The sequence below is a fragment of the Zootoca vivipara genome, chromosome 9 (assembly GCF_963506605.1).
Source record: "Zootoca vivipara chromosome 9, rZooViv1.1, whole genome shotgun sequence".
NCBI classification, from domain to species: Eukaryota; Metazoa; Chordata; class Lepidosauria; order Squamata; family Lacertidae; genus Zootoca; species Zootoca vivipara.
This window is the reverse complement of record NC_083284.1, coordinates 2543377-2570875: the sequence shown is the minus strand read 5'-3', so window position 1 is coordinate 2570875 and position 27499 is coordinate 2543377. Positions and strand designations below refer to the sequence as shown.

The 27499-nt window shown below is 49.2% G+C and overlaps 2 protein-coding genes across 7 annotated transcripts in view; one reads left to right on the top strand and one right to left on the bottom strand.

Annotated features, from left to right (window-relative positions):
* PAIP2B (poly(A) binding protein interacting protein 2B) overlaps positions 1-17761 on the bottom strand; it is a 34982-nt gene extending 17221 nt beyond the window's left edge. Inside the window, exon 1 of one of the 3 annotated variants that reach the window (XM_035103684.2) lies at positions 17625-17761. The gene's annotated coding sequence lies outside the window, so the exon portion shown is untranslated. Of the gene's footprint in view, positions 1-13872; positions 16105-17624 lie in introns of those variants that run through there. The other 2 variants (XM_035103688.2, XM_035103686.2) reach the window with 2 other exon arrangements.
* Positions 17762-21962: 4201 nt separating this feature from the next.
* LOC118079504 (serine/arginine repetitive matrix protein 2) overlaps positions 21963-27499 on the top strand; it is a 129821-nt gene continuing 124284 nt past the window's right edge. For all 4 annotated transcript variants that reach the window (XM_060278306.1, XM_060278307.1, XM_060278310.1 and 1 more), the window contains exons 1-2: positions 21963-25944; positions 27002-27174. In XM_060278306.1, coding sequence (XP_060134289.1) covers positions 24810-25944; positions 27002-27174 — 1308 coding nt within the window. In that variant the 5' untranslated portion in view covers positions 21963-24809. The remainder of the gene's footprint in view (positions 25945-27001; positions 27175-27499) is intronic.

Below are 27499 nucleotides of genomic sequence, written 5' to 3'. Positions count from 1 at the left end.
GCTGTGAGGGGGACCTGTTGCTGTTCCTCCTTCCCTGTGCCTATTGTGCTTTGCCCTCTTGAGCAATGGAGGATGCAGAGCGTCAGGTAGCTATAATCAATGCCAGCCTCACCCAATGCATGGGTGGGAGCCCACCACGGCAGCCCCCAGCTGGATGGCTTTCCAGAGCGACCTGACGAGGTTCCTCTTCCTCCAGGTCTGAGGCTTGGATCCAGGAACCACAGAGACCAGGGCTTCATTTCCTAGGACTTTCAGAAATGTCTGAGTGGCTCCACGGAGGGCTAAGGAGGGTGTTGGGCTTCTCTGCTATAGAGTAGGCCTGCGGAAGTTGCTCCAGTTTCATCGCGACCGCTGCTGGAGCAGGGTTGCCAGCCAAGGATGTGATGTCCAGAGTTTTAACTTTTAGCGTGGAAACAGCCACCCACAAAGGGCTCACAGCTCACCCAACAAAACTACCATTTCCCATAGCTGGACCCAGAAGAACCCAACCAGGCATCCTACCCTGGCCTTGTGTCTTGCTCTTTACATGCTCGTTGCCATGGGGGAAAGCGAAACATTTATTTGCTACCAACACAAGATGCGATCAAAGCCCATAATAAAAAGCCTCTCCATGGATCCCAGGCCTGATGCCAGATCCTTGGATTCCAGTGTTTTGCATGAAGGCAGAATTCAGTACTCGGCAGTGTCTTCAGCACTCAGAAAAAAGGTTTCCCCTGCTCCCCACCCCCAGAGCAGAATTTTAGACTTATGGCTGCAGAAAAGAACTCTGAACGTGTGCCCAGACAACCTCAGAGTGAAGGCCAAGCTGGACTAGCTACAGTCAAAAAGTGGGGATTCAGTACGCCCTACCCCAAAAGCTTCTTCTAATGGAATCACAGTGAGTTAAATGTTCATGAAGGGGCTCCTCTAGACAGGTTCAGACTTCCTGGCAAAATCTCAGCACAGAGCCCATACACAAATTCACAGACCTAGCACACTCATTCACAGGGGCGGGGCATTTCCCACATGCTCAGGAGCACAGCCATCTCACAGAAGGGTCTTCAACAGGGTGGGGCTCTCAGCAGGCAACCAAGCGGCTTAAAAAACGCATAATCTTTATAAGGTGCCTCGGAAGCTTGAGAGGCAGAGGACTCCTCGGTGACTGAAATGCTGCCAGCGTCAGCACATGCAACCTTCTAATTAAAGAGAGAAGCAAGGCATGCATTTTATGGCTGCTCAGTGAACAGCATGATGTGCAAGGCACAACCACCGCTTGAGATCTGGAAGGCACGAGGCTGCTGGACAGAGAGCCAGGAGGCACAGACACAGAGGCGGGCAGGGAAGCAGGCCATGGGGCAAGGACGGTCAGTTTAACCTTTGCCCCTCCCAGACACACAAAGGTGGGCAGTTTAACTTAAAGGACACAGGGCTTCTGCATCAAGATTTCTAAAACCAGGCAGCTCCTCCTCCTATGTTGCCTCCCCGAACAGTATTCTGCAAATACACCCAAAATTCCTAGTCCATACAGAACTATGCTACTTAATTGTGGTGCACCGGCACCTATGGTTAACCTATTGGTATTTTAGGTGATACTTATTGATCCAATGTTATTGTAGTTTTACTACTGGGGTAGTTTGTTCACCCTTGGTCCCCACACTGCACTCAGATCTCACCCATGGCTCCTAAAGCTGTCAGGATGTGACAGTGGCCACAACCCAGGGGCAGCTCTGATTTGCTGGCTAAAGCAAGTGAGGGTAGCTGACAGGTCTCAAACCCTCAGTGAGTTAGGAAATTCCCCTGCATGCAAAGACAGGCTTTGGTGGATTGAGCAGACAAGACCAATAATGGGTCCAAGAAGGTGGTTTCTGCACATGCTGTGGAGGGAAGTGAGGGTCAGATGGGGCTCATCAACTTGGAAAGGGAGCCCAGCTAGAAGGAAAACTCTGACCCAAAACCTCCATTTCCTTGTGGAATATCTTCAGAGAAGAAAAGTCTCAGGAGTAAACCCTACACAAATCTGGAGCGGAGTCCCTAAGGTGGATGGATGGTGCATTCTATGGCTCCTTATGGCAACTCCTGCAGCCAAGCTGGTGCCAAAAGTATTGCTCTGCTTTCCTTTGGACCACATCACTAAGGCTAAGGTGGGGGGGGGGGAGAGTCTTGTTGTTTGGACAACCCAGGACCTCCAGACACACTGCCCAGGCCTGTGCCCCAGGAAGGTCCCTTTGTTGCTGCTTATGCAGTGCTTTGCCTTCACCCCGAGAGGTGCACTTCCCTGTTTCTTGATAGACACCAACAACTACCACTGTTTGCTGCTTTGGTATCATTTTGATGTGAAAGCAGTAAAAAAGTTATTTTAATAAAATCAATAAAAGAGAAAGCACTTTTCTGCTTAGTTACCTGGAGGGAATTCTGAACTCGCCCCAGGCAACCAAGATGGATAAGCTTCCTTTTTCAGCTGTACCTCCCCTCCCCTCCCCTCTACCCCACAAAAATAGATGTTTTCATCACTCTGAACGCAAACATACAGGAGCCAACCCACCCCTTGTGACATTTCCGACATGCCAGAATTCTGGCGTCAACTAACTGGGTTGTGGCGGGTGCAAACCTGAGCAGCTGGAATAGGCCTGGGATCCTGCTGCTGCAGCAGCCTCTGTGGAGGAATAAGAGCTGCCTTTTGGCAGGGCCAAGTTGAGGTGCCTTTTGTAAATGATCAGCCAGTCAACAAACTGAACGATTCTCAAAGCTATTTATAGGAGCTCAAATGGGAACCCAATCGCAGGTGGCCTCTTCGCTCACCTCACCCTTGACATTCCCACCTCCAACAGCTCTTGACCGAAACTCTGCCTTTGGGAAACACCAAGCCAGTGGGAGAACAGAGGCAGACCCTACTTTCCACCAGGACCTTTTACTCAGCCTTGCAAAAAAGCCCACTCAAGTTGCTAGTCCACAAAAAAACACCGACTAGCCTGTCTGTGCCTGTTTAGGGAGGCTTTTTAATGTTTAATAGATTATTTTATTTCATTTTTCTGTTGGAAGCCGCTCAGAGTGGTTGGGGAAACCCAGCCAGATGGGCGGGGTATAAATAAATTATTATTATTATTATTATTATTATTATTATTATTATTATTATAGCAATTTTCACTGGAAATACTTAAAAGTAGGGTTTCATTGAACAAAAGGGGGGGCAGACAGTTTTCAATAAATATCTGGCAGAACTTTAACCACAAGAGCAAATCATCCGACATCCTACAACCATGGTTACAAGCTTACCCACATCTAGGCCCATTGTACTACTCAAACACTATGTACTGTATATGTCTGAAAGACAGGGTCAGTGAGCCCCCCAGACTCCTCCTTGGCCTTCTGGCCCAAGATGGCGCCTGTTTAAGGTGGTAGGCCATCAGAAAAAGCTGCTCACCCATCAGCCAAGTGCAGGTTCACAGCCTCACCAGATGGCCAAATCAGCCAGGTTTGCAAAATCTTTAGGTTGTCGCACAATTAGAGCGCATTTCAGTCTCAAAATCAGATGTTAATACTCGTCCCTTAATCAGCTTTGAGCAATAACCAACAGAGATAGGAATCTTCAAGCAGAAAAACAAAGGGGCAGACTCACATGCTAAGAGGGCATCTGAAGAAGTGTGCATGCACACGAAAGCTCATACCAAAATAAAAACTTAGTTGGTCTTTAAGGTGCTGCTGGAAGGAATTTTCTTATTTTGTTTCGACTACATCAGACCAACACGGCTACCTACCTGCAGCTAAGAGGGCAGTCACACACTTGTATCACATACAAAAGTTGAGCAAGACTACTTTAGAAAGCAATGTAAATCATTTCATAGTAACCCTAACCCACACAATCTCTGGAAGTTCTTTGCATCAGTCTTTTCCATCCATGAAAAACTACAAAACCCTCAAACTTAAAAGAAGTTCGCTTCTTGTTGGAAAACATCAGCAAAGTTTCAGCAAAACCTATCAATAGATTTGGAGTATTTTCCCTGCTGCTGCAGTCAATAGTAGTAATATATTGTTGTTCATGTAATATTGACAGTCAGGAGTTCCTTTCCCTTGATAAATATTGAGGGAGGAAAATATGACTTCACAAAAGATTGCTCTCCATGATCATATGTAGGGATTTTGTTTTGTTTTTCGGTAAGGAGGCATTTTTTAAATGTTTGCTATGTTTATTGTATTTTTTAATGTTTCCAACAAGAATGCTGTTAAACACATTGTGAATGTTTTAAATGCTCTTCTTAACAGAATTGGCACCACCCCAACACAGCTATGGTTTCCAGTTGACTAAAAGATCAACCCAGCGAGACTCACTTGTGAGAAGGTATGGATTGAGCAGCAGAGTTTATTCAGACTTTCCCTACAGATATAATTAGGGTGGGGGAGGAATGCAGAAAGCACCACTTGAACCAAGCTGCCAAGGTATTGTGGTTTTGATAGAAATACCAACTCAGCGGTGTTTTTCAAATCACTTGGATTTAGCAGCGCTGCCCCCTTTCAACTGTGTGATGCAGCAGCAAAAAAAGTGAATGCTATTCTAGGCTGCATCAACAGAAGTCTAGTGTCTCAAACAAGGGAAGTCATAATCCTGCTCTATTCTGCCCTGGTCAGACCACACCTGAAGCCCTGTGTCCAGTTCTGGGCACCAGGGCCGGCTCTAGGTAGACCCCCGGTGGCGCAGGGCACCACAGCGCCGGCCCGCCAGGAGGGCGCCGCGAGCTGCGCCCGCCCGCTGGCCGGCCCGCCGGTTCGACGCGCAGCTGCGCCCATGGCAACCGCACTGCACCTGCCCGCCCGCCGCGCAGCAGCGCCTGTGGCAGCCGTGCTGCGCCCGCCCGCCCACCGCGCTGGGAAACGGGGCGGGGGGGGCGCCGGAGGAATCAGTCGCTCCACGGCGCTAGGGGCGCTTAAGACGGCCCTGCTGGGCACCACAATTTAAGGTTATTGAAAGGCTGGAATATGTACAGAGGAAGGCAACCAGGATGATCAAGGGTCTGGAGACCAAGTCATATGAGGAACAGTTGATGGAATTGGGTATGTTTAGCCTGGTAAAGGAGAGACTGAGAGGAGATAGGATAGCTATCTTCAAATATCTAAAGCAGTGGCTTTCAACCAGTGTGTCGTGGCTTGGACAGCTGTTTATTGCAGCAGCCCTGGCTATAGGCTCTGCAGGTGAATGGTGCCTGTGAGAAGCACCTCTCTTTGGGGTGGGGGGTGGGGCAGCTCAGAGACCAGGGACAGCAGCAGCAGCTGCCCAGATGACTCCCAGGGAGAGGAAAGGAGGGCAAAACTCCGCAAGGGAGTGTTAAAAAAAAGGGTGAGAGGCTGCCAGCTCTGCAGGCAAGGGGTGACCTAACTGGGCTCCTGAGCCCCACAGCGGAGCCACAGAACTCAAGGGACACATGGACTCAAAAAGGTTGAAAACCTCTGATCTAAATGGCTGCCACATGGATGATGGAGCAAGCTTGTTTTCTCCTGCTCTGGATAATGCTGACCTGCCTTACTGGCTTGCAGCCTTACTTGCTTGCAGAAAGAACGACCACAGTCCACTCGCAGATGAAGGGGCATGACTTGGGGCTTCCCTTGTGCTTGGTCTGGAAACTGCAGTTAGTGCAGAATGCTGCAACGCAACTGCTTTCAGGACTGAGGGTCTGTCAGCATACTATGCCCACATTCAAAGATCTGTGTTGGCTACCAGTCTGCCATTGGGTTGAGTTCAAGGTGTTTCCAGTGCCCCTAAAACACAGAACTGCTTGGGAACAGATGACGTAAGGCAGTGGTTCCCAACAGGTGGTCCGGGGACCCCCAGGGGTCCGCGAGCTATGCCAGAGGGGTCCGCAAGATGCTATTAGAATAAAAAATATATTAAATATATTTCGTATGATAACAGATTTTTTGTTTTGGCCGCTTCCTGCATGAGCAGAGTCTAGCGCAAAACTAGAATTAGATAGAGGCAGTAGTTCTGCTGTATGCCGTTAGGTGGCGCTTTACAAACACGACTGTTTTGCAAAGAGGAAGCGCACGCATTCTACTAACGCTCACCTCCCCAATATGCTTTGTGCGCGTTGGCTTCATTTGTGCGCTACTGCGCAGGTACCCTGTCTTCTCCATTCCCCTCCCTCCTCCCTGGCGCGAGCTGCCTCTTTGCAAAACAGTAGTGTTTGTAAACAAAGCGTTGTTTTTCGCGGAAGCTACAGTTCGCGTAGTTAAAAATGGACCGTTGGTTAAAAAGTGGTTTGTTAAAACGACAAAGGCCTACAGATGAAGAGGAAGAACTGTAAAAAAACGTATAAATATAAAATATAAAAAGACTCTTAATTTGGCTCTCACTTTTTAATTTTAGGATTAGGAATTAATGGGGGTCCTTGTCACAATAGTGGCTCAATGAGGGGTCCTCGAGAAAATTTTGTTGGGAACCCCTGACGTAAGGGATCACCTTAGCCCATTCATGCTGACTCAACTGATTCGCAGAACAAGTGCCAGGTAACATCCATTCTGTGTTTTGTCAGGAGTTTTATGCCTTTAGTGGGGCAGCACCTGTACTTTGGAAGCCCCTGCCTATGGGCCATTGTTTTATTATTTTCTATGCCTGCTGAAAACTTTTGGTTTGACAGACCTATGCAAATATACATGACTGGCTACATGTTTTGCTGTGTTTCACTCTTGTTAACAAATTTTAAATCTTTAAAAAAAAATCAGATGTGTTTACCACTCTAGGCTCCTTTGGGATGAAGCACAGGATGTAAATCTGATTTATAAAATGTATAAACCAATAAACAACGCAACAGAGGCTTCAACAGGCCTTTCCCCTTTGCTCTGGAATGCAACACTCTTGCGAGACACACAGAGCAAAATTAGCCTCCAGGATGCTAACACCCAAGCCACTTGCACTGGATCCTAGCCTGCTCACATGCAGTACTGATGATGCCTCTTGGCTTCTGCTCCACATGGTATGTGATGTTGGAAACTTCCTGCTGAGCTCCAACGTCATATAACTTCCCCAAGATAAGGAAGTCTACCATCACTACTGTGCCTGACAAACAGGTTGCCGCGACTCCCAACTGAGAGTCTGGGAACCAAGGAAAGGCAACTAAATCACCAAAGGACTACACATATCTCATTGGAAAGGACACTCCTCTCGCCTCCAAGCAAAATGCTTCTTTAATAATGGGATACACACTCAAGACTTATTCCCGAAACAGATGAGTGCCTAAAGACGAGCATTGTTGATAGACAATCAATTTTTGTCACAAAGAAACAGAGCACCACCTGGGGTTGCAGCCATCTACTCTGGAGAAGCAGCAGGAAGACACACGTAGGTCAAATGAAAGGAAGGGTAATTTTCGCTTTCTAAAATTCTATTTAAGCAGTCTTGCAGGGGGACTCTGACCTGGCCCTGCTTACCTCACTTAGTTATTGGTGACCTAGAAGACAACACACAAAAATACACACACACTTAAAGTTGGCCTGCCATAGGCAAGTGGCTATTTGCAAGCCTGTCCTGTATTTAAATATTTCTTGGGAAACTTCCTGTTCCTAGTTCACCAGTGGGGTAGACCACGATCAGAGTAAGTCAAGGTGAGTTGCAGTTATGCCACTGGCAAAGCAGGACAAAAAATAGCAGTCCCTATTTATGCCCTTGAAGTGTATGACATAGCCCACTGAACCCTGCAATTTGTAAGTCATAATTAATCAACAATATGCCCATTAATATGGGACGCAGGTGGCGCTGTGGTCTAAACCACTGAGCCTAGAGCTTGCCGATCAGAAGGTCGGCGGTTTGAGCTCCCGTTGCTCGGTCCCAGCTCCTGCCAACTTAGCAGTTCGAAAGCACGTCAAGTGCAAGTAGATAAATAGGTACTGCTCTGGTGGGAAGCTAAGCGTTTCCATGCACTGCTCTGGTTCGCCAGAAGCGGCTTTGTCATGCTGGCCACATGACCCGGAAGCTGTCTGCGGACAAACGCCAGCTCCTTTGGCCAGTAAAGCAAGATGAGTGCCGTAACCCCGACTGGACTTAACTGTCAGGGGTCCCTTTGCGCCCAGTAATAGGATGTGTGGGATGTGGGCAGAGAATCATTTCTACGTCGCAAGGACATTTATGAGCTTCCTCTAAACGCACCAAGGCATGCAGACCTTCTTGGGAGGCCAGACTTTCCTGTTGCAGGGGTGGAGGGCAGGCAGTGCCCCCAACCAGCCCATTAGTTTCCCCAGAGGAGCAACTGACAGATACTCTTCCTACATGAAAGAAAAGTCAAGGGGAACAGTCTAGGACCCCATTTGGGTGCAGTGATACAAGCTCCCAAGAGCAACTAAGTCTTCCACCCTCTACATCCACTTGAGTTCAGTTTCTGGATCAGATTAGATGTAAAGTCAGGATCTGGCTTGAACTCTCCTAGTACTTCTCAGGCTGCATGCATTTCAAAATTCTTACTCTTCTCACCTACAACCCTCTTGGCAGGTCGGTATGACTCAAAGAGCAGAACTTGCTCTTCTGTATGCTTCATTGAGGAACAGGAGTCACCTACTGCCCTAAGCCCTAGCAATGCTACAGTGGACTGTATACTCCTGAGGGCAGGGACTCGTCTAATGTATCTATTGACTCAGTAAACAACCATGAACATTGATAGTGACATATAAAGAAACATAATAATTACGCAAGATGTCTCAAAATGACGCATGGAAAAAAATAGGAACAATAAGAGCTAAACCCAGCTACAAATAGAGTAATAAAAAGACCTAAAAGACTCATTCAAAAGAATATATAAAAGGAAGAAATCTTACCCACACTACTTTAAAGGCTAAGTACAAAAAAGAAGCCACAGACATTAGTGACCCTCCCAAGGGACTGGGTAAAGAATGACAGGCACGTCTAATGAAGCGCAACACATCTGCTTCTCTGCTTTGCAATGTTTGAGGCCTTTCACAATCCAAAGGATTCTCTCAAGAACCAGAACAGTATGGAGGGGAGAGAGACCAAGAAGGCTCTGCTCTACCTCCACTGTCGAAGGCAGCAGGCCCTTGAAGACCAGTTGCTGGAAACCTCAGGCGAGGCATCTGGATGGCCACTATGAAAACAGACTGTGGGGGGCCCTGGGCTTGATTCTCTTAAGAACATAAGGAGAGCCTGCTGGATCAGGCCTAGGGCACATCTAGTCCATAGCTGCCAAGTTATCCCTTTTTTTAAGGGAAATTCCCTTATGCTGAATAGGCTTCCTCGTGAGAAAAGGGAAAACTTGGCAGCTATGATCTAGTCCAGCATCCTGTTCTCACAGTGGCCAACCAAGATGCCAATTATGGGAAACCCACAAGCAGGATTTGAGCACAAGAGCAACTCTCCCCTCCTGCAGTTTCCAGCAACTGGAATTCAGAAGCATTGCAACCCCCAAGCGTGGAAGCACAGCAGAGCCATCCTGGCTAGAAGCCACCAATAACCCTCTCCTCCATGATTTTGCCTAATTTAATTGTTAAAGCCATCCAAGCAGGGAGCAAGTTCCATAGCTTAGAAACAGAAGACACAGGGAGCTCTCTCATGGAGATTCACAGGCAGACCACATTCTAGGACTGGCCGTGCTGCTGTGCAGCCAGCAGAAAAATAATAAAGATCAACAGCAACCCTACCAAGACCCAGACGGAGCAACTACACAGCATTCTTGACTGAAGGTTTGATCCAGCCCTCACAGAGGCAATACTGCCAATACAAGCAGGAGATCAATGGGGCAGGCAGATGTCCACAGGATCAAAGTTCTGGGGCTGACCTGGTCACTTGCAGCATATTTAATAGAGACAAAAAGACCCTGACACACTCTATATGTTATTGGACTCCAGTTCCCATCAGCTTCAGCCAGCATGGCTAAACATCAGGGATGACGGGAGTTGCAGTCCAACACCATCTTGATGCCCACAGGGTCCTCCCCTGGGTTTAATGGATCACTCTGGTCCTTGTGAAGTCAAGCACACCTCTGCAATTAGAGCAACACAGAGAATGGGGAACCGTCACTCTCCTGTGGCAAGAAAACACCAAGCCCTATCACTGCTTAAAGATTAACAAATCTGTTGTGGCAGGAGCTTATGTGGGTGCCCCCCTGACAGACACACGAAGAGGTCACCTCAGGAGGAAAAGCAGCAGATGGAAAGCCAAACAGAAAGATGTCTAGGGAGTGGCCAAGGCAGGCCTGAGAGAGCAGACCATGAAGCCTCTTCCTATGGATAGTATAAACAAATAGCAGATTCAGCCAAAGGGAAAGGGAACCGTACTTTTAGAAAGAGGAGCAGCTTATTGGCAGAGCATCTTCTTGGCATGCAGAAGGGCCGAAATTCCATCCCCTGTGTCTCAGGAGAGACCCCGGCCTAAAACCCTGGAGAGCTGCTGCCAGTCAGTGTTGTCAACACTAAGCTATGAGGCTTGCTATACGACAGCTAAACGCAGGAAGTCACCACCAGACTCAATATTTACATGTACTAACGTGGGGAAGTAGGAGAAAGTGAAGCAGTGCTTGTACCAAGCCAGACCATTTCAGCTACTACGGTACTTCCCAATCCGACTGCCTTGGAATATGTGTCAAGCCTCCCCTCTGCCCACGATTCACAGAACCAGGGCTTTGAGAAGCACCACACAATGCTGTGAGAGAATAGGTTCTGCATGCTGGTAGCCCCCACCCCACCCCACCCCATGCCCAGGAGCAACAGGGCCAGGTGGCTGGAATGCACCGGCTGCCTCCATCACTTTCCTCCGCCTGGGAGAGAGAATTTGCAGAGTTCAGCCAAGGAAGGTGCAGCTGCTCGCCAGGATGTTCCCGTAACAATATCCAGCCGTGTTGATACATGCTTTCCTGTGAAACCTGAAGAAGGAGCAGGGAGTGAGTCCTGGGGACATGCAAAGCAAAGGAACAGGCTCAGTTGCCGCGGGGGGGGGGGGAAGCTACGCACCAAGCAGAGGCGCCCAAGACCTGCCCCCAATGGAGAAGGTAAGGGAGCTCAACTGACAGGCCAGCCAACCCTGCACTCACAACAGTCTCCCACCTGCCTCTATACTCTGGAGAAGTAGAACAGGGCAAAATATCCATCTGCTTCAACAAACAGAGACACTTACAAGGACCACCAAGCTTACTTCTACTGTATTTGGTGGCTACATTTTATTTCAATAAAAAGAGCACATGCCCAGCATAATTAAACCTCACAGTGGCTACAACTGAGGCACCAGTAGTGATCAAATCAAGAAGTCCAGTGGACCGGCTGGAGAGAGCTTGAAAGTTTCCACAGTGGAGAAACAGCAGGGGGAGGTGATGCAACCAGACCTAAGTTGGGGTGGAAGATTCCCCCTGGCTTATTTGTTTATTTAGTGGGGCAGGGTGCACATCATCAGGTCATCAGCATGGTCATTGGATGGACGCCAATTGCAAATGCAACATTAGGCATGTTTTTAGCCTTGTTCACCAAAAACAAGTAAAACTAGCATGCTGGATCAAATCGCTCTCTGGGGAAGCCTTCTACAACTAGGTGCCCTCCAAACATCTTGGACTACGACTCCCATCAGCCCCAGCCAGCAATGTGCTCACACCCCAAAGATAGGAAGCTCAAGGATGCAGAAAATCTGCTAGAGGCTTCGCAGAAAAGGTGGGGTCTGGGGCAGCTTGAAAAACCAAACGAACTATAATTTGACACCAGGTAACTCCATGTGGAAGAGTGGTCATGAAACCTGGCCTAAGCAAAAGTGATATTGCAATTCTTTTGACTGTCTCAGGGGTGGGTGGGGGTGTGGGGTGTGTGAGAGAGAGAGCTTGACTGATGTGGGGATGAATTCCTTCTTCTTTGTCATTTGATCTTAGCACACAGAAGCAACAGGCAATGGCATCCTTTTCTCATTTATTACAGTGCTAACCCACCCTTCCTTTAAGAAGCCCAGCAAATGACACTTCCCCATTTTGCTACTCATCAAGAGACCAAGGGAGAAGGTAGAAAAGGCAGTCTTTAAGTGTATAACCAAAGTTTTCCTGCAGTATTGGACCAACCCAATTTTATACTTAAAGGATCAAATAAGAGACCTTCTTCCTCCCCACAAAGGGCTAGATTGAAAGAGGGCTCATTACTCCACCCCTCAAAAAACTCTGCTTGGCCAAAGTCCAAAATGGCAAATGTTTGGACAGTGCCAGATCACCACAGCCCAGCAAGGAAGTCCAGGGAAGGATGCAAAACACCAAGAACAGTTCCAACATCTCATGGAATGGGGAAGAGCTCATTGGGATTAGATTCATGGGATTGAGGGGAGGCTCCAGCTAGTTCCACGTCCGTGGTCAGCAAGATGTGTGGCCATACACAGAACCAGCAGCTTTCCTGCATTCCCCTCTCAGAAGCTATGGCAAATCACTGGGAGCACCAGCGGCTTGGACTACAGCTGTGGGGCATGACTGCGTTCACCACTGTGAATCAGCACAGCCTCCTCTCGCCTTGATCCACTCCTTGTCAGCTATGTAGAACAACAAATGGGGCTAAAGTGGGGTGTGTGTGTGTGGAGGTGGAAAGAGATAGGCATCTGAAAAGGCTGGGCAATGCTGACCAAAGTTGTAGGTCAAGACTTCTCCAACACTGCCATTCCAAGCCTCCTAAAAGTTGGAGAAGCATCCGACTAGAACAAAAACTAAGGGCAGATGGCAGAGGCAGCAGTGCCAACCCCGTTCCCCCCCAAGGGCAAGCAGATGGAAGGAGGGTGGAAGGCCTTCTGCCACACTGGACTGTTCCTTTGCAGCATCTCCTCTTGCCAATCTGCTTACGTTCCTCATCCGTGAATCCCATCTTCCCCTTTTCTACCTATTCAGTTGCTTGGATCCTAGAGGATAGTGCGGAGCTGCCCACACCGTGAACTACTAGGGCCACAGACTCTCCAAAGAGCATCTCCCTGGGTAGAAACAGGTCAGGTAACAGGAGTGACTACCACCACCTGACCACAGACCTTCCCCAACTGGAAGGGATGTAATGGCTCCCTGTTCGAGTTGCTTAGGCAGCAAGAGACTTCCTAGTGTGCCTGCCTGGGTTGCACCTGATGGCTGCCTACAGCTAGGCTCTGACACCACCCTTCTGGCCTGGCTAGACTACTACTGCTTATATCTCCCAATCTACTATTCCACTCTGACCCCGTTGACCTATTCTATTCAGACGTCATGATAAATCAGGAATGAGGAATTTGTGGTTGGAATATATCTCCCCTGACCACCAGACATGCAGGTTTGGGCTGATGGGAGTGGTAATTCAACAGCATCTGGAGAAGCACAGATCCTCCCCCAGTCCTAGGATAAACCAATATTTATTATGGCAGTAACAAACTGCATGAGAAATAAAAAGCTTTTACTTCTGTTCTTAATTAACTGCAATTTCATGTTGCAGCCAAACCTGAAAGCTGTAATTAAACTTAGCTATTGTTCGAAACAAGCAAACTTCACAACCCATGGTTTTGAAGTTTGTTTCAAACAAACCATGGCTAATATTGACCAGAGTGCAGGATTTGGACACAACACTCAACTGTGATTAATGAAAAAACAGAGCTCTGATTTCCTCCTTGATTTCCACCAGAGGAGGAAAAGGAAAGGAGCACACAAATCCCAAGGCTTGCTCAACCCCTTCCTGTCACCATAATCCATGGTTTATTGCGATGTCAGAACCAGCTCAATGGCCTCTGCCATGCTGCGCTGGCTCAAACAACCTCCTCTTCTCTTACTCATCATATATCTACATATACATCTATATAGCTATATGTTTACACGATTCCTCCCCACACTTCACCATAAGGTCCCAGGGCAAATTATAACAATATAACGACAATTAAGTCTATGACTTTAAATATGCTCTCTGGAAGGCAGACTCCAATGAAAGTTAATTGAATATACTTACAAGATACTGTTGCAAGAAGTGGCCCCAAAGCAAAAGGTTATTTGACAGGTCTGATACAGCAGATGACCAAAAGATTGTCAGTCACATTATACCGACATGAAAGTTGCTTCATTATAAAGTCCTTTTGCATCTCAGCAGCTGCTCAGTTTGCTGCATTTTTTAAATTTATTCAGTTTGCTGCAGTAACCTTTTCTGTAAAAACAGCATCATCCCCTAAAAAAAAAGTTTTGCTGGACTAATAAAAAGCAAATCTAAAAAACACGCAATTCTCCTGTGATATTCCATGATAAAAGCCACAAAAGAATAATTAGGGAGCAAAACTATCTTCTGCTACTGTAGCAGAGGCACGACTAGAAAGGTCTCATACACCTGTCCCATTTGAAACAGACAAGAGCTGGGTAAGTTAAACGCTCCACTCAGACTTCATCAAGGCTAGAAACTCCATCATTAGGCCCTGATCCCAGAAAAATATGGTGTTTTATCTTGGTTAGAAAAGCCCTTGTCAAATCTGCAAAAAAACGGGTGCCTGAAGGATATTAACACAAGTTAGTCAGATGAGCACTGCTTACTCCAATGATCTTCGCTCTGGAACTTCTGAAGCCCAGAATTTGCAATGCTTTCCCCACCTCTTATTTCTGGACAGGCCCAGAAGCCGCCAGCGTTCCCACACTGTTGTGGCTTGCCCTTGCAAACCTGTCCGACACACACGCTTTGCTCAGGGGCCCCTTTGGTGCGTGCTGAACAAAGTACAAGTTTTTCTGGCTTGGCAAGTGTCGGGCTGCGCAAGGACTGATTCCTAATTGGATATGGGTATCCCCTCCCAGAAGCAGCAGCATCCAAGCTGGTGCCAGGCACCAAAACAGAGGCTAAGCCTCTCCCAGCTCATGCCACAGCACCTTACCCCACCCCTCGGACTGGGGCTTGCTGGCAAACACCAACACGTGAAACGCCTGCCAGTCACAAGAGCTCAAGGAACAGCGCTGACTCCAGACATGCAGCTCTACCATAGTCCTCATTCACAAAGGATCTGTGCTGGCTTCCAGAAGGGCATGATATCCGAGGAAAAGAGAACCTGAACTCCATCAAATCCACCCATCTCATGGAGAAGCAAAAAAAATGGACCCAACAGCTGCAAGAAGTGGAATGCACCCCTGCCCTGAAAGAATGGCAGATCCACAAAGCTGAGAGAGATTCTAAGGTCAGCAGACCTCCTAGTCTTTCACTCCTCCCCAGTCCACAAATCCACCTCTAACCCACAGAAGGCAGGAGCAAACAGTGGTCTATGAATGACTCACATAAGTGTGCCAAGCTTCAATATGGAGATGGCCAAAGAAACACTTCAGAAGCATTTCCTTGTCTGGCCTTAAGAGAAAGCATTGCTGTATTCCCCCCCCCCAGACACTGTTCAGTCTGCTCAGGTGTTAAGAAAGACCCAACCACCAGGTCTCAAAAAGAGAACTGCTACCGAAGGAAAAGTCCAAGTAATCCCACTGAGCTCCACTCTGAATGGTTGCCCCCCCCCATGCCAAAGTTCACAGATGCAAAAGGCTGGGGAGAATCCTCCAGGTTTAGCTGACGTGGGAAAAGGAATGTTTCTTCATTATACAGGGTGCCTGAGGAAGAGCTCTGTGCACGAAAACTCAGAAACTGGCATAACTAAATCCCAACAATGCCCCACCCCCCTTGGTGCTCTTTATCTTTGGGACTACGTAGCCTGAACTATCTATTGCAAAACCAGAAAACAAGTCGGACCAAGCTGGTTTTCAGGTGTCAGGGCAAGGAACTGGGGAGAGAGGGGCAGTAGCTTCATTCACTGACAATCTGTGTAAAGGGCAGGCAGCACAGCCAAGGAAGCACTTATGCTGCCAAGCACTGACCACAAAGTTACCCCTAGAGGACCAGCCCCCAAGGCTCTTGAAATTATCCCTCTGTGCCTACAAGAGAAAGCGTGGCCATGCTTCAGGAGCAGAGCGCAACCACTAGTCCCTTCGGGTGGGATGCCCTTTGCAAACTCAGTGTTCAGGAGCCCCTCCTCTTCTCTGCTGGGGGGGGGGCGCAAAATGCAGGCGGAAAGGCAACAATGTAATCCGCAAATTGGCTGGCCAGAAGCAGAACTGGAGTGCTGAAAATCAGGTTGGATAAACTGGACGAGGCACCCCAAGGCAGAAAAAACTCCTGCATCTGCCAGATAGGAGAGGCTCCTCCTTGGAGAAGGCCTGGGGTGTGCCTGCCGTCCCTCCTGCAAAGTAGGGCAAACAGCAGCAGCAGCAACCCACCCTATGGCAGAAGAGAGGCTACAGGCCAGCCCTGCTGCAGAGCACCCCAGGCTCCCATGCCAAGGCTTCCCCAAACTTTCAACTCAAGTTCTGCCCAAACAAAGGGGCAGAGCCAAGTTCAGCTGAGCCTCAGCAATTTGGGACAGGGACCCATCTCTTTGTCCTCGCTCCCGCTGACGGGGCTGGAGTCACAGGAGCAGGCAGTCTCTGGCATCAACCTCTCCTGGGCTCCGCCAGAGTCTCCCCCTGCCCCAGGGAAGCGGCCAATACCTGTTTATTTGGTCGGCTCCCCTGCCCCACCCTCGGAGCCCAACCCTCGGGGCAAGGGGCGATTACAACATCTTAAAGAGACACAATGAAGCAACATAAAACATGTAGAGAAAACTCCTTCCCAGCCAGGCACTTTCCTGCCGACAACAAAAGCCAGGCTAGCTTAAAGAAAGTTTTGCCGTGGTTATTGTTTACAAGAGAAGTGGCTGGAGGATTTTTTATTTTGTGGGGGGGGGGCTACTTTCCAGCTGCTTGTGCTTTCATATGCCCAAAGAGCTGCCATCACACACAAGAGAGCAATGGTTGGGGGGAGAGGTTCCCACCCTATCCTTATGGCTCCCGTATTCCAGCTGAACGTCTGATGGGAAGCGCAAGCCCAGCAACGGGAGCCCTGACCCAGAAGGCTCCTCCAAGACCGGCCGCCATCTGCTGGGGGACGTCCAAGCCCTGGGTCCCCTCCATCCGGCAGAAGGATGGGTCAGACCTGAACCGCCCTCTCCCCACGGACAGCATTCCTAGTGGGCAGAGCAGCTCCCTGGGTCTTTCTCTGCATCCAAGCGCGTGGGTGAAGTAATGGCGGGGAGGGGGACGCCCGAAGCAGCGGGGCCCCCACTTGAATAAAATATTGGGGGTGGGTGGGACACCTGTCCCGCATAATCGATCAAGACGCCGCGCGTGCGCACTATTTGAATGGCAATGCACGACAACCCGGGGGGCGCCCCTCAAATATTTTATATGGGGGGGGGGTTCCCTAAGGGACCTTGGCTCCTAAGTCCTGAAGCCACAAGCGAGCCCGCTCCGGGTGGGCTTCGGGACGACAGCGTGGAGAGGCGCCACCCCTCCGCCCGCTTTCCCGAGTTCCCAGCAGAGGACGGGGGGGTGCTTTTGTCGGGGGGGGGGGCGGGTGAGGAGAGGTGAAGATTGACAGGTCAGCTGGCCAAAGGGTGGGGGGCGGGTAAAGTAGCCCCTCCGCGCCCAGAGAAGCGCTTCCAAGAGGAGGAGGAGGAGAAAAGAAAGGAGCCCCCCCCTCAACCTTTGAAATCGCCCCCGGCAGCCCGCGAGCACCCGGCCCTTAGTGCGCGTCCGTCCGAGGTGGGATCCCCCCGGGGAGGGGTCGAGCGCGGGTCCCGGGGGTGAGGAGGGTGTTCCTCGAAGGCCCGAGCCTCGGAGGTGGGTGCCGGACAGATTCCCCCCCCCTCGCCGTACCTGGCGTGGGCCCCGCAGGGCCGCTCTCCGCGCGCTGCCCGCCTGCCTCGGCCGCTTCCACAGCCGTCGCCGCCGCTGCTGCCTCCTCCGCCGGCCCTCGCTTCTTCTCGCTCTCCCTCAGACACGCCGCGCGCGAGGCCTCCACACCGCCATTGGCCGAGCCGCCCGCCACTCACCTCCGCCCCGCCCACGCCCTCGCGCTCGGGCGCGCACGCTCGGCGGCCCGCGACGGGATAAGGGGACGGCCGCTCCGCCAAGCCGAGGTCCCATTGGTCGCTCTCCGCGACGTCGCGCCTTCCCTGCTTTCCTTTAGGCGTTCATTGGCCAGCGGCCCCCGTCCATCTCTCTGTAGCGTTTCCCACCCGCCTACCCTCGCTTTGGCTCGCTTTCCGCTCAAAGGCGGCGAGGCCCCCGTCGAGCACTCAAGCGCTGATTGGGCAAGGGCTTTTTCTCGTAAGCCCTCCCCCCGTCCCCGCCTCGGCTCCGAAACGCGGCAGGCGGGAGGCGTCCCCCACGTGGGGAGGCAGCGCGCGACGGCGATTGGGCCCTCGGCCGGTCCGAACCACGCGCGGCGCCGGCGTGCATTGGGCGAAGAGCCTGCCGCTCAAAGTTGGGACTCAATCCGGGAAGGCATCTGCGGACTCAACCATGGACGCAGCGGCGGGGGGGGGGGGGAGCACAGAGAACAATGTCTTCTTCGTTTGCTGCTGCATCCACTGGCTCCACTGGGGGGGGGAATAAAAGCAGCAAGTGCGGGGCTGGCGGTTCTGCCTGGCCTTCTGGCATGTGCCTTTGCCTGCATCTGCTGTCTTTATAAGTTTTTATTTAAAGGGGGGCTGTTGTTGTTTTAACCCCATTCCTGAGTCAAACAAATACCGGTACTTGATCCCTCACCATCTGACACATGTCACAAAAGGAAAAGGGACAGCGAGGGCAGAGAAGCCAGAGCAAACACTTTTGTATTTCTCCACTGCAGAATATCAGTAATGACCAACTGCAACAGGGAGATTTCAAGGCGAGGAAGAGCTAAAAGCTGTTCATCGTTCAGCAGTTTGTTTATTCAGTTTTTATCCCGTCCTTCCTCCGGGAAAGAGCTCTGGAGATCCACTCCAGTGCCTGGTGGGATGACTGTGGCAGATCACAATGATCAGCTTTGAGGAGCGTGGTGGAAAAACAGCATACAAACCTGCTAAAACTGCAACCTGTCTGTGTGAATTTGGCAGACCTGAAGAAACGTGATTTTCATACAGCAGCAAGAAAACACAGGCAGTATAACTTAGGTTTCAAAAGGGCAAATGCCTCTACCGGTAGATCAGGCACGTCCAACAGGTAGATCGTGATCTACCAGTAGATCACTGGACGTCTGTGGTAGATCACTGGTAGATCAGTGGCTCCTCCCAAAGAAGCTGAACAACTTGGGCTCCCCTAGAAAAACTCAACATTTTGGCCCTTCACCCCCCCCAAAACGGGCCTTCCCTCTTCCCTAAAAGAAGCTCAACAAGTTTGACCTAAACCCCACACAACAGGGCTTTCCTTCCTAATAAAAAAAGCTCAAAAACTTTGACCTGAACACCCAAGAAACGGGCTTCCCTCTTCCCTAAAAAAAGCTCAACGACTTTGACCTGAACCCCCCAAAAGGGGGTAGATCACTGCCAGTCTTTAACTCTGTGAGTAGATCGCAGTTTCTTGGGAGTTGGCCACCCTTGCTCTAGATTATTTGTACAGAAACACAAAGATGGCTTGTTTAAGCCATGCGGTTGAAGCTTGGAGCATTCAGCTCAGACCTGACTGGTAGCATTCACATGGTGGGAGAACAAAGAATTTGGTTGCCCTTCTAAGGTGAAGGAATGTGACCTAGGCCTACCTGGCAGGACTGCTTCCCCTATGGACTTAATTCCTTCATACATGTTAGTTATAGTAGGCAGATTTATCCCACACCTCTGGAGGGCCAAAGGTTCCCATATAGGAGTTACATCAAGCTTGGATGACTTTAATGTGCTGCACACTTTGAGGTGTGTTTGGAAACTTCAGCTGGAGAACGTTCAGCTGCAAGGCATGTTGGTCTCGGCTGCTGTATTTTTCTGGGACCAAAATGCTGGCCATAAATGGTCCAAGGCTGGGATATCTAAAACACCCATTTCCCGAGATTCCCACTAATATTGGAGACTCGGTTGCTGGAAGCCCGCCTTAGAGTGTTGCCATGTCCTGTCTCAGAAGACCTGTCTCGCTCCCCTCCCTCCTGCCCAACATCCTTCTGCTAGCAGAAATATGCCTGCACTCCCACTGTCCCCATTTAGCTCTCCTTTGTTTGCTGACTTAGGTGGAATCTACACATATATTTAAAAAATGCTGTGAAATTGCTAAAAAAAGAAAAGACATTGACTTTGCTATAGCTCATTGTTACCATCTCATTTTTATGTTGCATTTTACAACACACTTAAAAGGTTTCATTTGCAGCTGCGTAGCTGAGTCCTTACATTATCTACAGGTTCCCGTCTTGGTTTATTTACAGGCATTTGGAGCTCACCCTTTAGCATGAGGTTCCGGGGCAGGTTACATATAAAGGTAAAGGGACTCCTGACCATTAGGTCCAGTCGTGACCAACTCTGGGGTTGCGGCGCTCATCATTACATATACTGTAGCTCAATGCAAATTCTGTAATGCCTAAATGTCATGAATCAGAATACCTAAATGACTAGGCCATGCATTAAAGTGAATAAACAAACAGCTATAGGAAACAATGTGGTGGTTGCTCGATTTTATTTATAAGATTTTTTACCCTAATATTCTTCTTCAACACAAGCTCTCCAGGCAAATACCAACAACATAATCAGGCAAAACAAGTACAGTAAAGCAATTCCAAAGAAAGTCATTTAAAAAAAAAGGTCATGTATTGACTTTGTTTTTTGGATCATGTTGTAAGGCACAAGTGTCTGATAATGGGACAGTAAAATGGGATATTATGAATCTTGTTAATTAATTAAGAGGGGGGTCTTCTCAGTGGCTACTCCCAGACTTTGGAACTCCCTGCCTAAAGAGGTTAGACGGGCAGGTTAAGACCTTCTTGTTCCAACAAGATTTTGGGAACTGACTGCTTTTAATGAAAGGGTTGGGGCCATGCTCTTTCTACTGTAATCTGGGGCAACCCAGTCAGATGGGTGGGGTACAAGTAATAAATTATTATTATGACAATGACTATTATATTTAATTTTTTAAATAAATTTGACACACGAACACACACACACACTTCCATTAATGTTTAGTTGTTTTTAATGATTCCCCCCTTTTTTTTCACTCTTGTTTTAACTGTAAGCTGCCAAGAGTCCCTGCCAGGGGAAAAAGTAGGGATATACTGTATTGTATAATACAAGGTGAGTCTTTCAAAAGAGGCCCCTTGGAAAACAGCAATTCTCTGGTATTGCTGCCTGAAGCTAGTGGCCAGCTGCTGGCTCTCAAATTTATGGCTTGCTTTGTTTCCGAAAGCGGAAGGTGGTGCCAAACACACAGTGTCTTGTGAAGTGGGTCCCTCAGCTGTCTCTGTTAAAGAGCTTTCCCTGGTGCAGTTGTGGGGGGGGGGCATTTTACCCTCCAGATGTTGCTGAAAGACAACTATCAGCCACAGCAAGCGAAATTTAAGACACTCACCGCACGTGCAGGAAACCTCAATCAGGGCGTTAATTGCCACAGAATTGTAGCAGCATTGGAAGGGACCCCCAAGGGCCATCTAGTCCAACCCCACTGCCATGCAGAAATCTCAACAAAAGGACCCGTGACAGTTGGCCATCCAACCTCTTGCTTGAAACCTCCAAGTGGCTGGGCGTTTCAGGGACCGAGTGCGGCGGGATTCGAACCCTGGTCTCTTCCAGGTCCGACACTCTAAAGCCCCATGTCCATCAGCAGCCTATCGTACGTGAGATAAGGAAGAGCCCTGCCGATCCTGACCCCTTTCCCGCAGATGACGCCATCCGGTCCCCGGGTTAGATTGCCTCTGGCCACGGAGGCTCCACCAGTCAGCAAACAGGGGCGGCGGCGCCGACAGCGCACGCGCAGGAAGGATCACGCGGAGCGAGCGAGCAAGAGAGAGCGCAATCGGTCGGCACCGCCCCCTCTGCCCGCTGGCCAATCTGCAGCCAGGGGCCCGACGGACACGCGCGCGCGCGCGCGCGCAGGAAAGATCACGCGGAGCGCATGCGCCCCTTCTCCCGACGCCCCCTCTGCCCGCTGGCCAATCCGCAGCCAGGGCCCCTGTCAGCGCCTGCGCATAGCGCTCCGAGGGCGGTTGCGGGTAGAGGTCTGGGCTGAGGTAAGCGGGGCAAGATGGCGGGCGGTTAGGGGGCGTCGGGGGACCGGAGAGGGAGGGTCCGCGCCTGGAGAGGCCTCGTTCTCCTTCCTCCCCTCGCCGCCATGGCTCCGAGGCGTCTTCGTCCTCTGCCTCAGGGAGGGAAAGAGCGGGCCCTGAGTGGCTGCCCCCATAGGCCTTTCCAGTTGCCAGGCAGAAGCCGGAATGGCGGGTCCCCTGGGAGGAGGAGGAGGGGGCGCGGCTGTTGTTGTAATTACCATTTATATATATATATGTATATATATATATATATATGTATATATATAATTGGCCAAGGGAGCCGGTGTACAGCTTCCAGGTCATGTGGCCAACATGACAAAGCCGCTTCTGGCAAACGCAGAGCAGCACATGGAAACGCCGTTTACCTTCCATTCTTATTAATGGAATTACCATTCTTATTAATTGTGGTTCATACCCCGCCCATCAGGCTGGGTTTCCTCAGCCACTCTGGGCGGCTTCCAACAAAATATTAAAATTCGGTACAATAATTCATCAACTATTAAAAGCTTTCCTAAACAGGGCTGCCGCCTTGTTGTTATTGTTGTTCATGGTTGTTTTCTTCTTGTTATTACTACTACTACAGACCCTCCAAGTGTCGCTGTTTTCCAGGGACAGTTGCGGATTTACAGAAGCCTTCCCAATTTTTAATATGATCCCGGAATGTCCCATTTTCCCTTTGGACAGTGGAGTCCAAACTTTTTTCAAAGGGGGCCAGATTTGATGAAGTGAAGGGCTGTGAGGGCCGACCAAAGTTCTTGACCTTTTTTTTAGGATTGTAGTGCTTGAAGGTGTTTTTTTTTAAAAAGGGCTGAAGTTGTTGAGGGTTTTTTTAGGATTTTACCCCTGCCTTAGGACGTCCCTGTTTTCATGGGAGAAATGTTAGAGGGTCTGGAGTTACGTGACCCCCAAGCCAAAGAAATAAGTAACTGTACAACCTTTAGAAGACATCTCAAGGCAGCCCTGGATAGGGAAGGTTTTATTATATTTTTATATATGTCGGAAGCTGCCCAGAGTGGCTGGGAAACCCAGTCAGATGGGTGGGGTATAAAGAGTAAAATTATCATCATGGAATGGGACATCCCTATTTTCATTAGAGAAAGGTTGGAGGGCATGTTTCTGCCTTGGTCAGACCACGCTTGGAGTCCTGTGTTCGGTTTCGGGGCACCACAATTTAAGGAGGAGATCAACAAGTTGGATTGTGTGCAGAAAAGAGTGACCCAGATGACCAAGGGTCTGGAAACCAATCCTGAGGAGGGTGCTAGGTATGTTAAGCCTGGAGAAGAGGACGCGGAGAGCTGAGATAAGTTGTAGCCAAAAATACGGTATTCAACCCCCAAGGCAAATCAGGCTTCTTGTCAAAATTTGCAGACTTTCAGCTGTTTGCCACGAGCAAATCAAACAAAACCAGTAGAAATGACTCAGCAGAAGGGATGCTTCAAGTGGCTTCCCCAAATTCAGCTGAAATGGCAACTTATAAATTGTAAATTTTGATAATAAACCCAATTTGCAATGGGGGTTGAATAATTTTGATTGCAACTGTATGAAGGCCAGTTCTAAGTGTGAAGCTCTTCTCCCCTTGTGTTTCGCACTTCTTGTGAGCCTGAAGGTAGGGGCTTGCTTTGTTCTGTTGGACAGCTGAGTAACAAATGCTATAAATAAGGTAAAACAATGTGATGTATGTCAGGGCAAAAATATCCCTTACCTTCACATCTTTCCTTGGGGGGGTCTGAGCTAGCAGTGATGGACCAGGAACGAGTCCTTGAGGTGGTGGTAGTAGTACCCTGTTTCCTTTATTTTAAGACATAGTCATAAAATAAGCCATAGCAGGATTTTTAAGTATTAAAATAAGACATCCCCTAAAAATAAGCCATAGTGTGTTTTTGTGAGGGGGGGGAATATAAGAAAGTGTCTTTTGTTTTTGAAGAAACACAGTAGTAGTAGTAATAAGATGTCTGTCTTCCCCCAGAGACTCTGGGGGGCCTCCAACACAAGACGACCTCAGCCATCAAAAACAGGGCTACCTTTGGATGTCTGCCTTGGCAGTGGCACCCACCTTGTGGGACAACCTCCCGTCAGTTAAGGAAGTAAACAATTATCTGACTTTTAGAAGACATCTAAAGGCAGTCCTTCTGTGTGCCTCCTCAAGAGGTCTGGAGGGTGGCAACACGAGAGCAGGGTCTTTTCTGCAGAGGCTATCCCCGGGGAGGCTTGCCTGGTGGCTTCCTTATTTTAGGCTCCAGGCAGAAAATTTCCTCGTCTGCTAAGCCTTTGGCTAATTGACAACTGATGCCCTTTTAAACTATGTGGGGAATTTTGTGTGTGTGGTTTTTATTGTCAAGTGCCCTGTAATCCTCAGATAAAAGGTAATACAGAAATTTAATAAATAATACCAGTAATAGTGTTAATAACTATGCACTGGAGACTTCGTAGAGCTGAACAATACTCCTACCTTCTAAAAATGGCCACCCAGTAAGAACTGAAAGCATCACGAAGCTGTGTCGCCCACCCACAATTTGGATAGGTACCCTATTATAATACCATGATCTATATTCCTAATTACCATCAACTATTAGGATTCCTCCACCTCTCCCTGGAGGACTATCCTCAGCACAAGAGGACAACTGAAGCCTCTGCACCCCTCCTTCCTTTCTGATTACATTTTGTGTTTTTACTTTCAGCTTGGTGGTGGTGTCTGCTGTGAATTGCAGATTTGGCATTTCCCTCCGTAGTGTCCCTCTGCAGGTTGTTCAGTTTAAGACCAAGCAATCTCAGTGGTTGAACCCTGTTGCTTCTGACCATTATGCCACACTTCAGGCTTCATTAATTTGACACAGGTGTAATTAGTCATGGTCAAGTCTAAAAAAAAGAAAAACCAACAGAATAATGGGTATTGCCAGGATTATAGGTGGGGACCTGGAGGAAATATGCCCCCATGGATGGGAGGTCCTTGCCCAGATGACAAGTGGGGACCTGGAGGAGATATGCCCCCATGGATGGGGGGTCCTTACCCAGATGACAAGTGGGGACCCGGAGGAGATATGCCCCCATGGATGGGAGGTCCTTGCCCAGATGACAAGTGGGGACCCGGAGGAGATATGCCCCCATGGATGGGAGGTCCTTGTCCAGATGACATGAGAGGACCGGGAAGAAATATGCCGCCATGGATGAGAGATCCTTGTCTAGATGACACGGGGGGACCCGGAGGAGATATGCCCCCATGGGCGGGAGGTCCTTGTCCAGATGACATGAGGGGACCGGGAAGATATATGCCCCCATGGATGAGAGATCCTTGTCTAGATGACACGGGGGGACCCGGAGGAGATATGCCCCCATGGGCGGAAGGTCCTTGTCCAGATGACACGGGGGGACCGGGAGGAAATATGCCCCCATGGATGAGAGATCCTTGTCCAGATGACATGTGGCAACCGAGGAAACGCAGAAAATATATGCAGCCAAATATGAGAGGCCCCTGTCCTAATATGGGTGATCCTAGAGAGAACATGTATTCAGGACCTAATGCACCTGACCAAAGGCAGTGTAGGACTTTTGGAGGGCCAGGAAAGTCATTGTCTGGGAAGGAGCAGCCGATGGAGAATGGTCGGGACAATGGTCCATTGCCACCTGGTAATTGTAGCTCAGATCAGCCTGCTTCATTAAATTTGTTCGATAAAAATAATTTTAAAAAAAGGAAAGATCAGCCCACTTCAAGAAATGCTGCAGAAAGCGCCTCAAATACTCAGAAGCATTACAGAATGCTTACAGAAGAGGGTGCTGCAAGAATTCTATCAAACTTTGGCTTATCTACTGAAGATTTGGTGGAATTTGGCCATTATTCAGATGATCAGCTGAAGCCTGAAAACATGGCTATGATTTTGAGGGACATCGTGGAGCGCAAGAAGGCTCGTCAGTTGCCCACTTCATCTCAGGGCAAAGAAGAGGAAACCTCTAGCAGACATGGCGGATCTGATTCCCTGATGAAAAGTAAGTCCAGTTATGAATATGGAAGTAAGTGTGTAGAAACCAGGCTAACCAGTAATCCCATGAAGACTTCAGGGTTAAACTATGGCATTTGCTACCACATGATGCAGTGACAGCCACCAATCTGGATGGCTTCAAAAGCGGATTAGACAAATTCAGAAGGAACGGCTTGTTATGATGGTTGCTTGTTATGATGAGGGATGCAACTTCCAGGATTGGAGAATGGGCACATCTGTATACTAGTTGCCGGGGAACAGAAGCGGGCAGTGCTGCTGAGCTCTGCTCTTGCTTGTGAGCGCCACAGAACTGGCTGCTGGACTAGATGGGCCGCTGGCCTGATCAAGTAGCTGGGCTCTTTTTAAGCTCTTACAAACATTGGTGGAGAAGAAAGACAACAGATGGGGTTCCAGGAAAGCACCGTAGATATCTAGCCCTGGGTACTATAAGCTCATGGGTACTATAAGCAAGGAGGGCTTTTGTGGGGGAGGGGGCATTTATATCCTGCCTTTCCGGATCCAAATCCTTCCAAAGTGGTTTACAGGTAATGTTAACCTACTTTTAAAAATAATAATAATGCCTGAGTATAGAATCCCATCAGTATCCTGCCTACTGGGCAATGTCTGGCAGAATTATTAATTTATTGGCTCTCCCTCTCCTCTTTTAGTGCTCACAACTACTCTGTATGATAGGTTAGGTTGAGAGGCAGTGACTGGCCCAAGGTCCCTTTGCAAGCTTTGTGGCCGAGTGGGGATTTGAACCCTGGTCTCCCAGGTCTGTGTCCGACCCTCTAACCACTACACCACAGTGGCTCTTCAGAATGGCCCCGGGGGTGGGAGGGGCTCAAATGGAACAGACCCTGATGCATTATTTGCTTACTGTCCCCTCTCTACTGGACACCTCACTGCACAGAGTAGTTGATGGGAAATGATCTTTTTGGGAGGCTGGAAGGGGAAATCCAGTAGGAGCAAGCTCCGAGGTGGCCCTGGCCCTTGGTCCCCTCTCACCTGGAATTTTGTTGGTATCCGTCTGTGTTGCATAACAGATTCATGCCTTCCTTCAGCAGGACCTGTGGTACCTTCAGCAGCTCAACCCACAACAACACCTGCGGCTTCATTTATGCCTCAGTCTTCAGTATCTCCATCTCCGTCAATGATGAAAGATTATCATGCTGTGTCACCAACAGTACTTCCACACGTGTGTTCTCTATGTAAAATAGAATGTGCAAATACGACGGTGAGTTCTTAGTTTTTGCAGAAAGAAAGTGCACATGGTTTTACAGTCATACCTCGGTTTAAGTACGCTTCAGGTTGCGTACTTTCAGGTTAAGTACGTGGCGGGTTTCACCGCGCGCATGCGCAGAAGCGTTCTGTGCGCTTCACGCATGCCCAGAAAAGTTCTGTGTGCTTCGCGCAGGTGCAGACGCAGGAGGAGTGCATTTTCCACTCTGGCGTTCCAGCAAATCTTATGCTATGAGGACTGGTTAATGTTATCCTAGGGAAGTCAACATGGTGCCTTCCAAATGTTGTTGGACAGCATCACTGCAGCCTGTTTCCCCTCC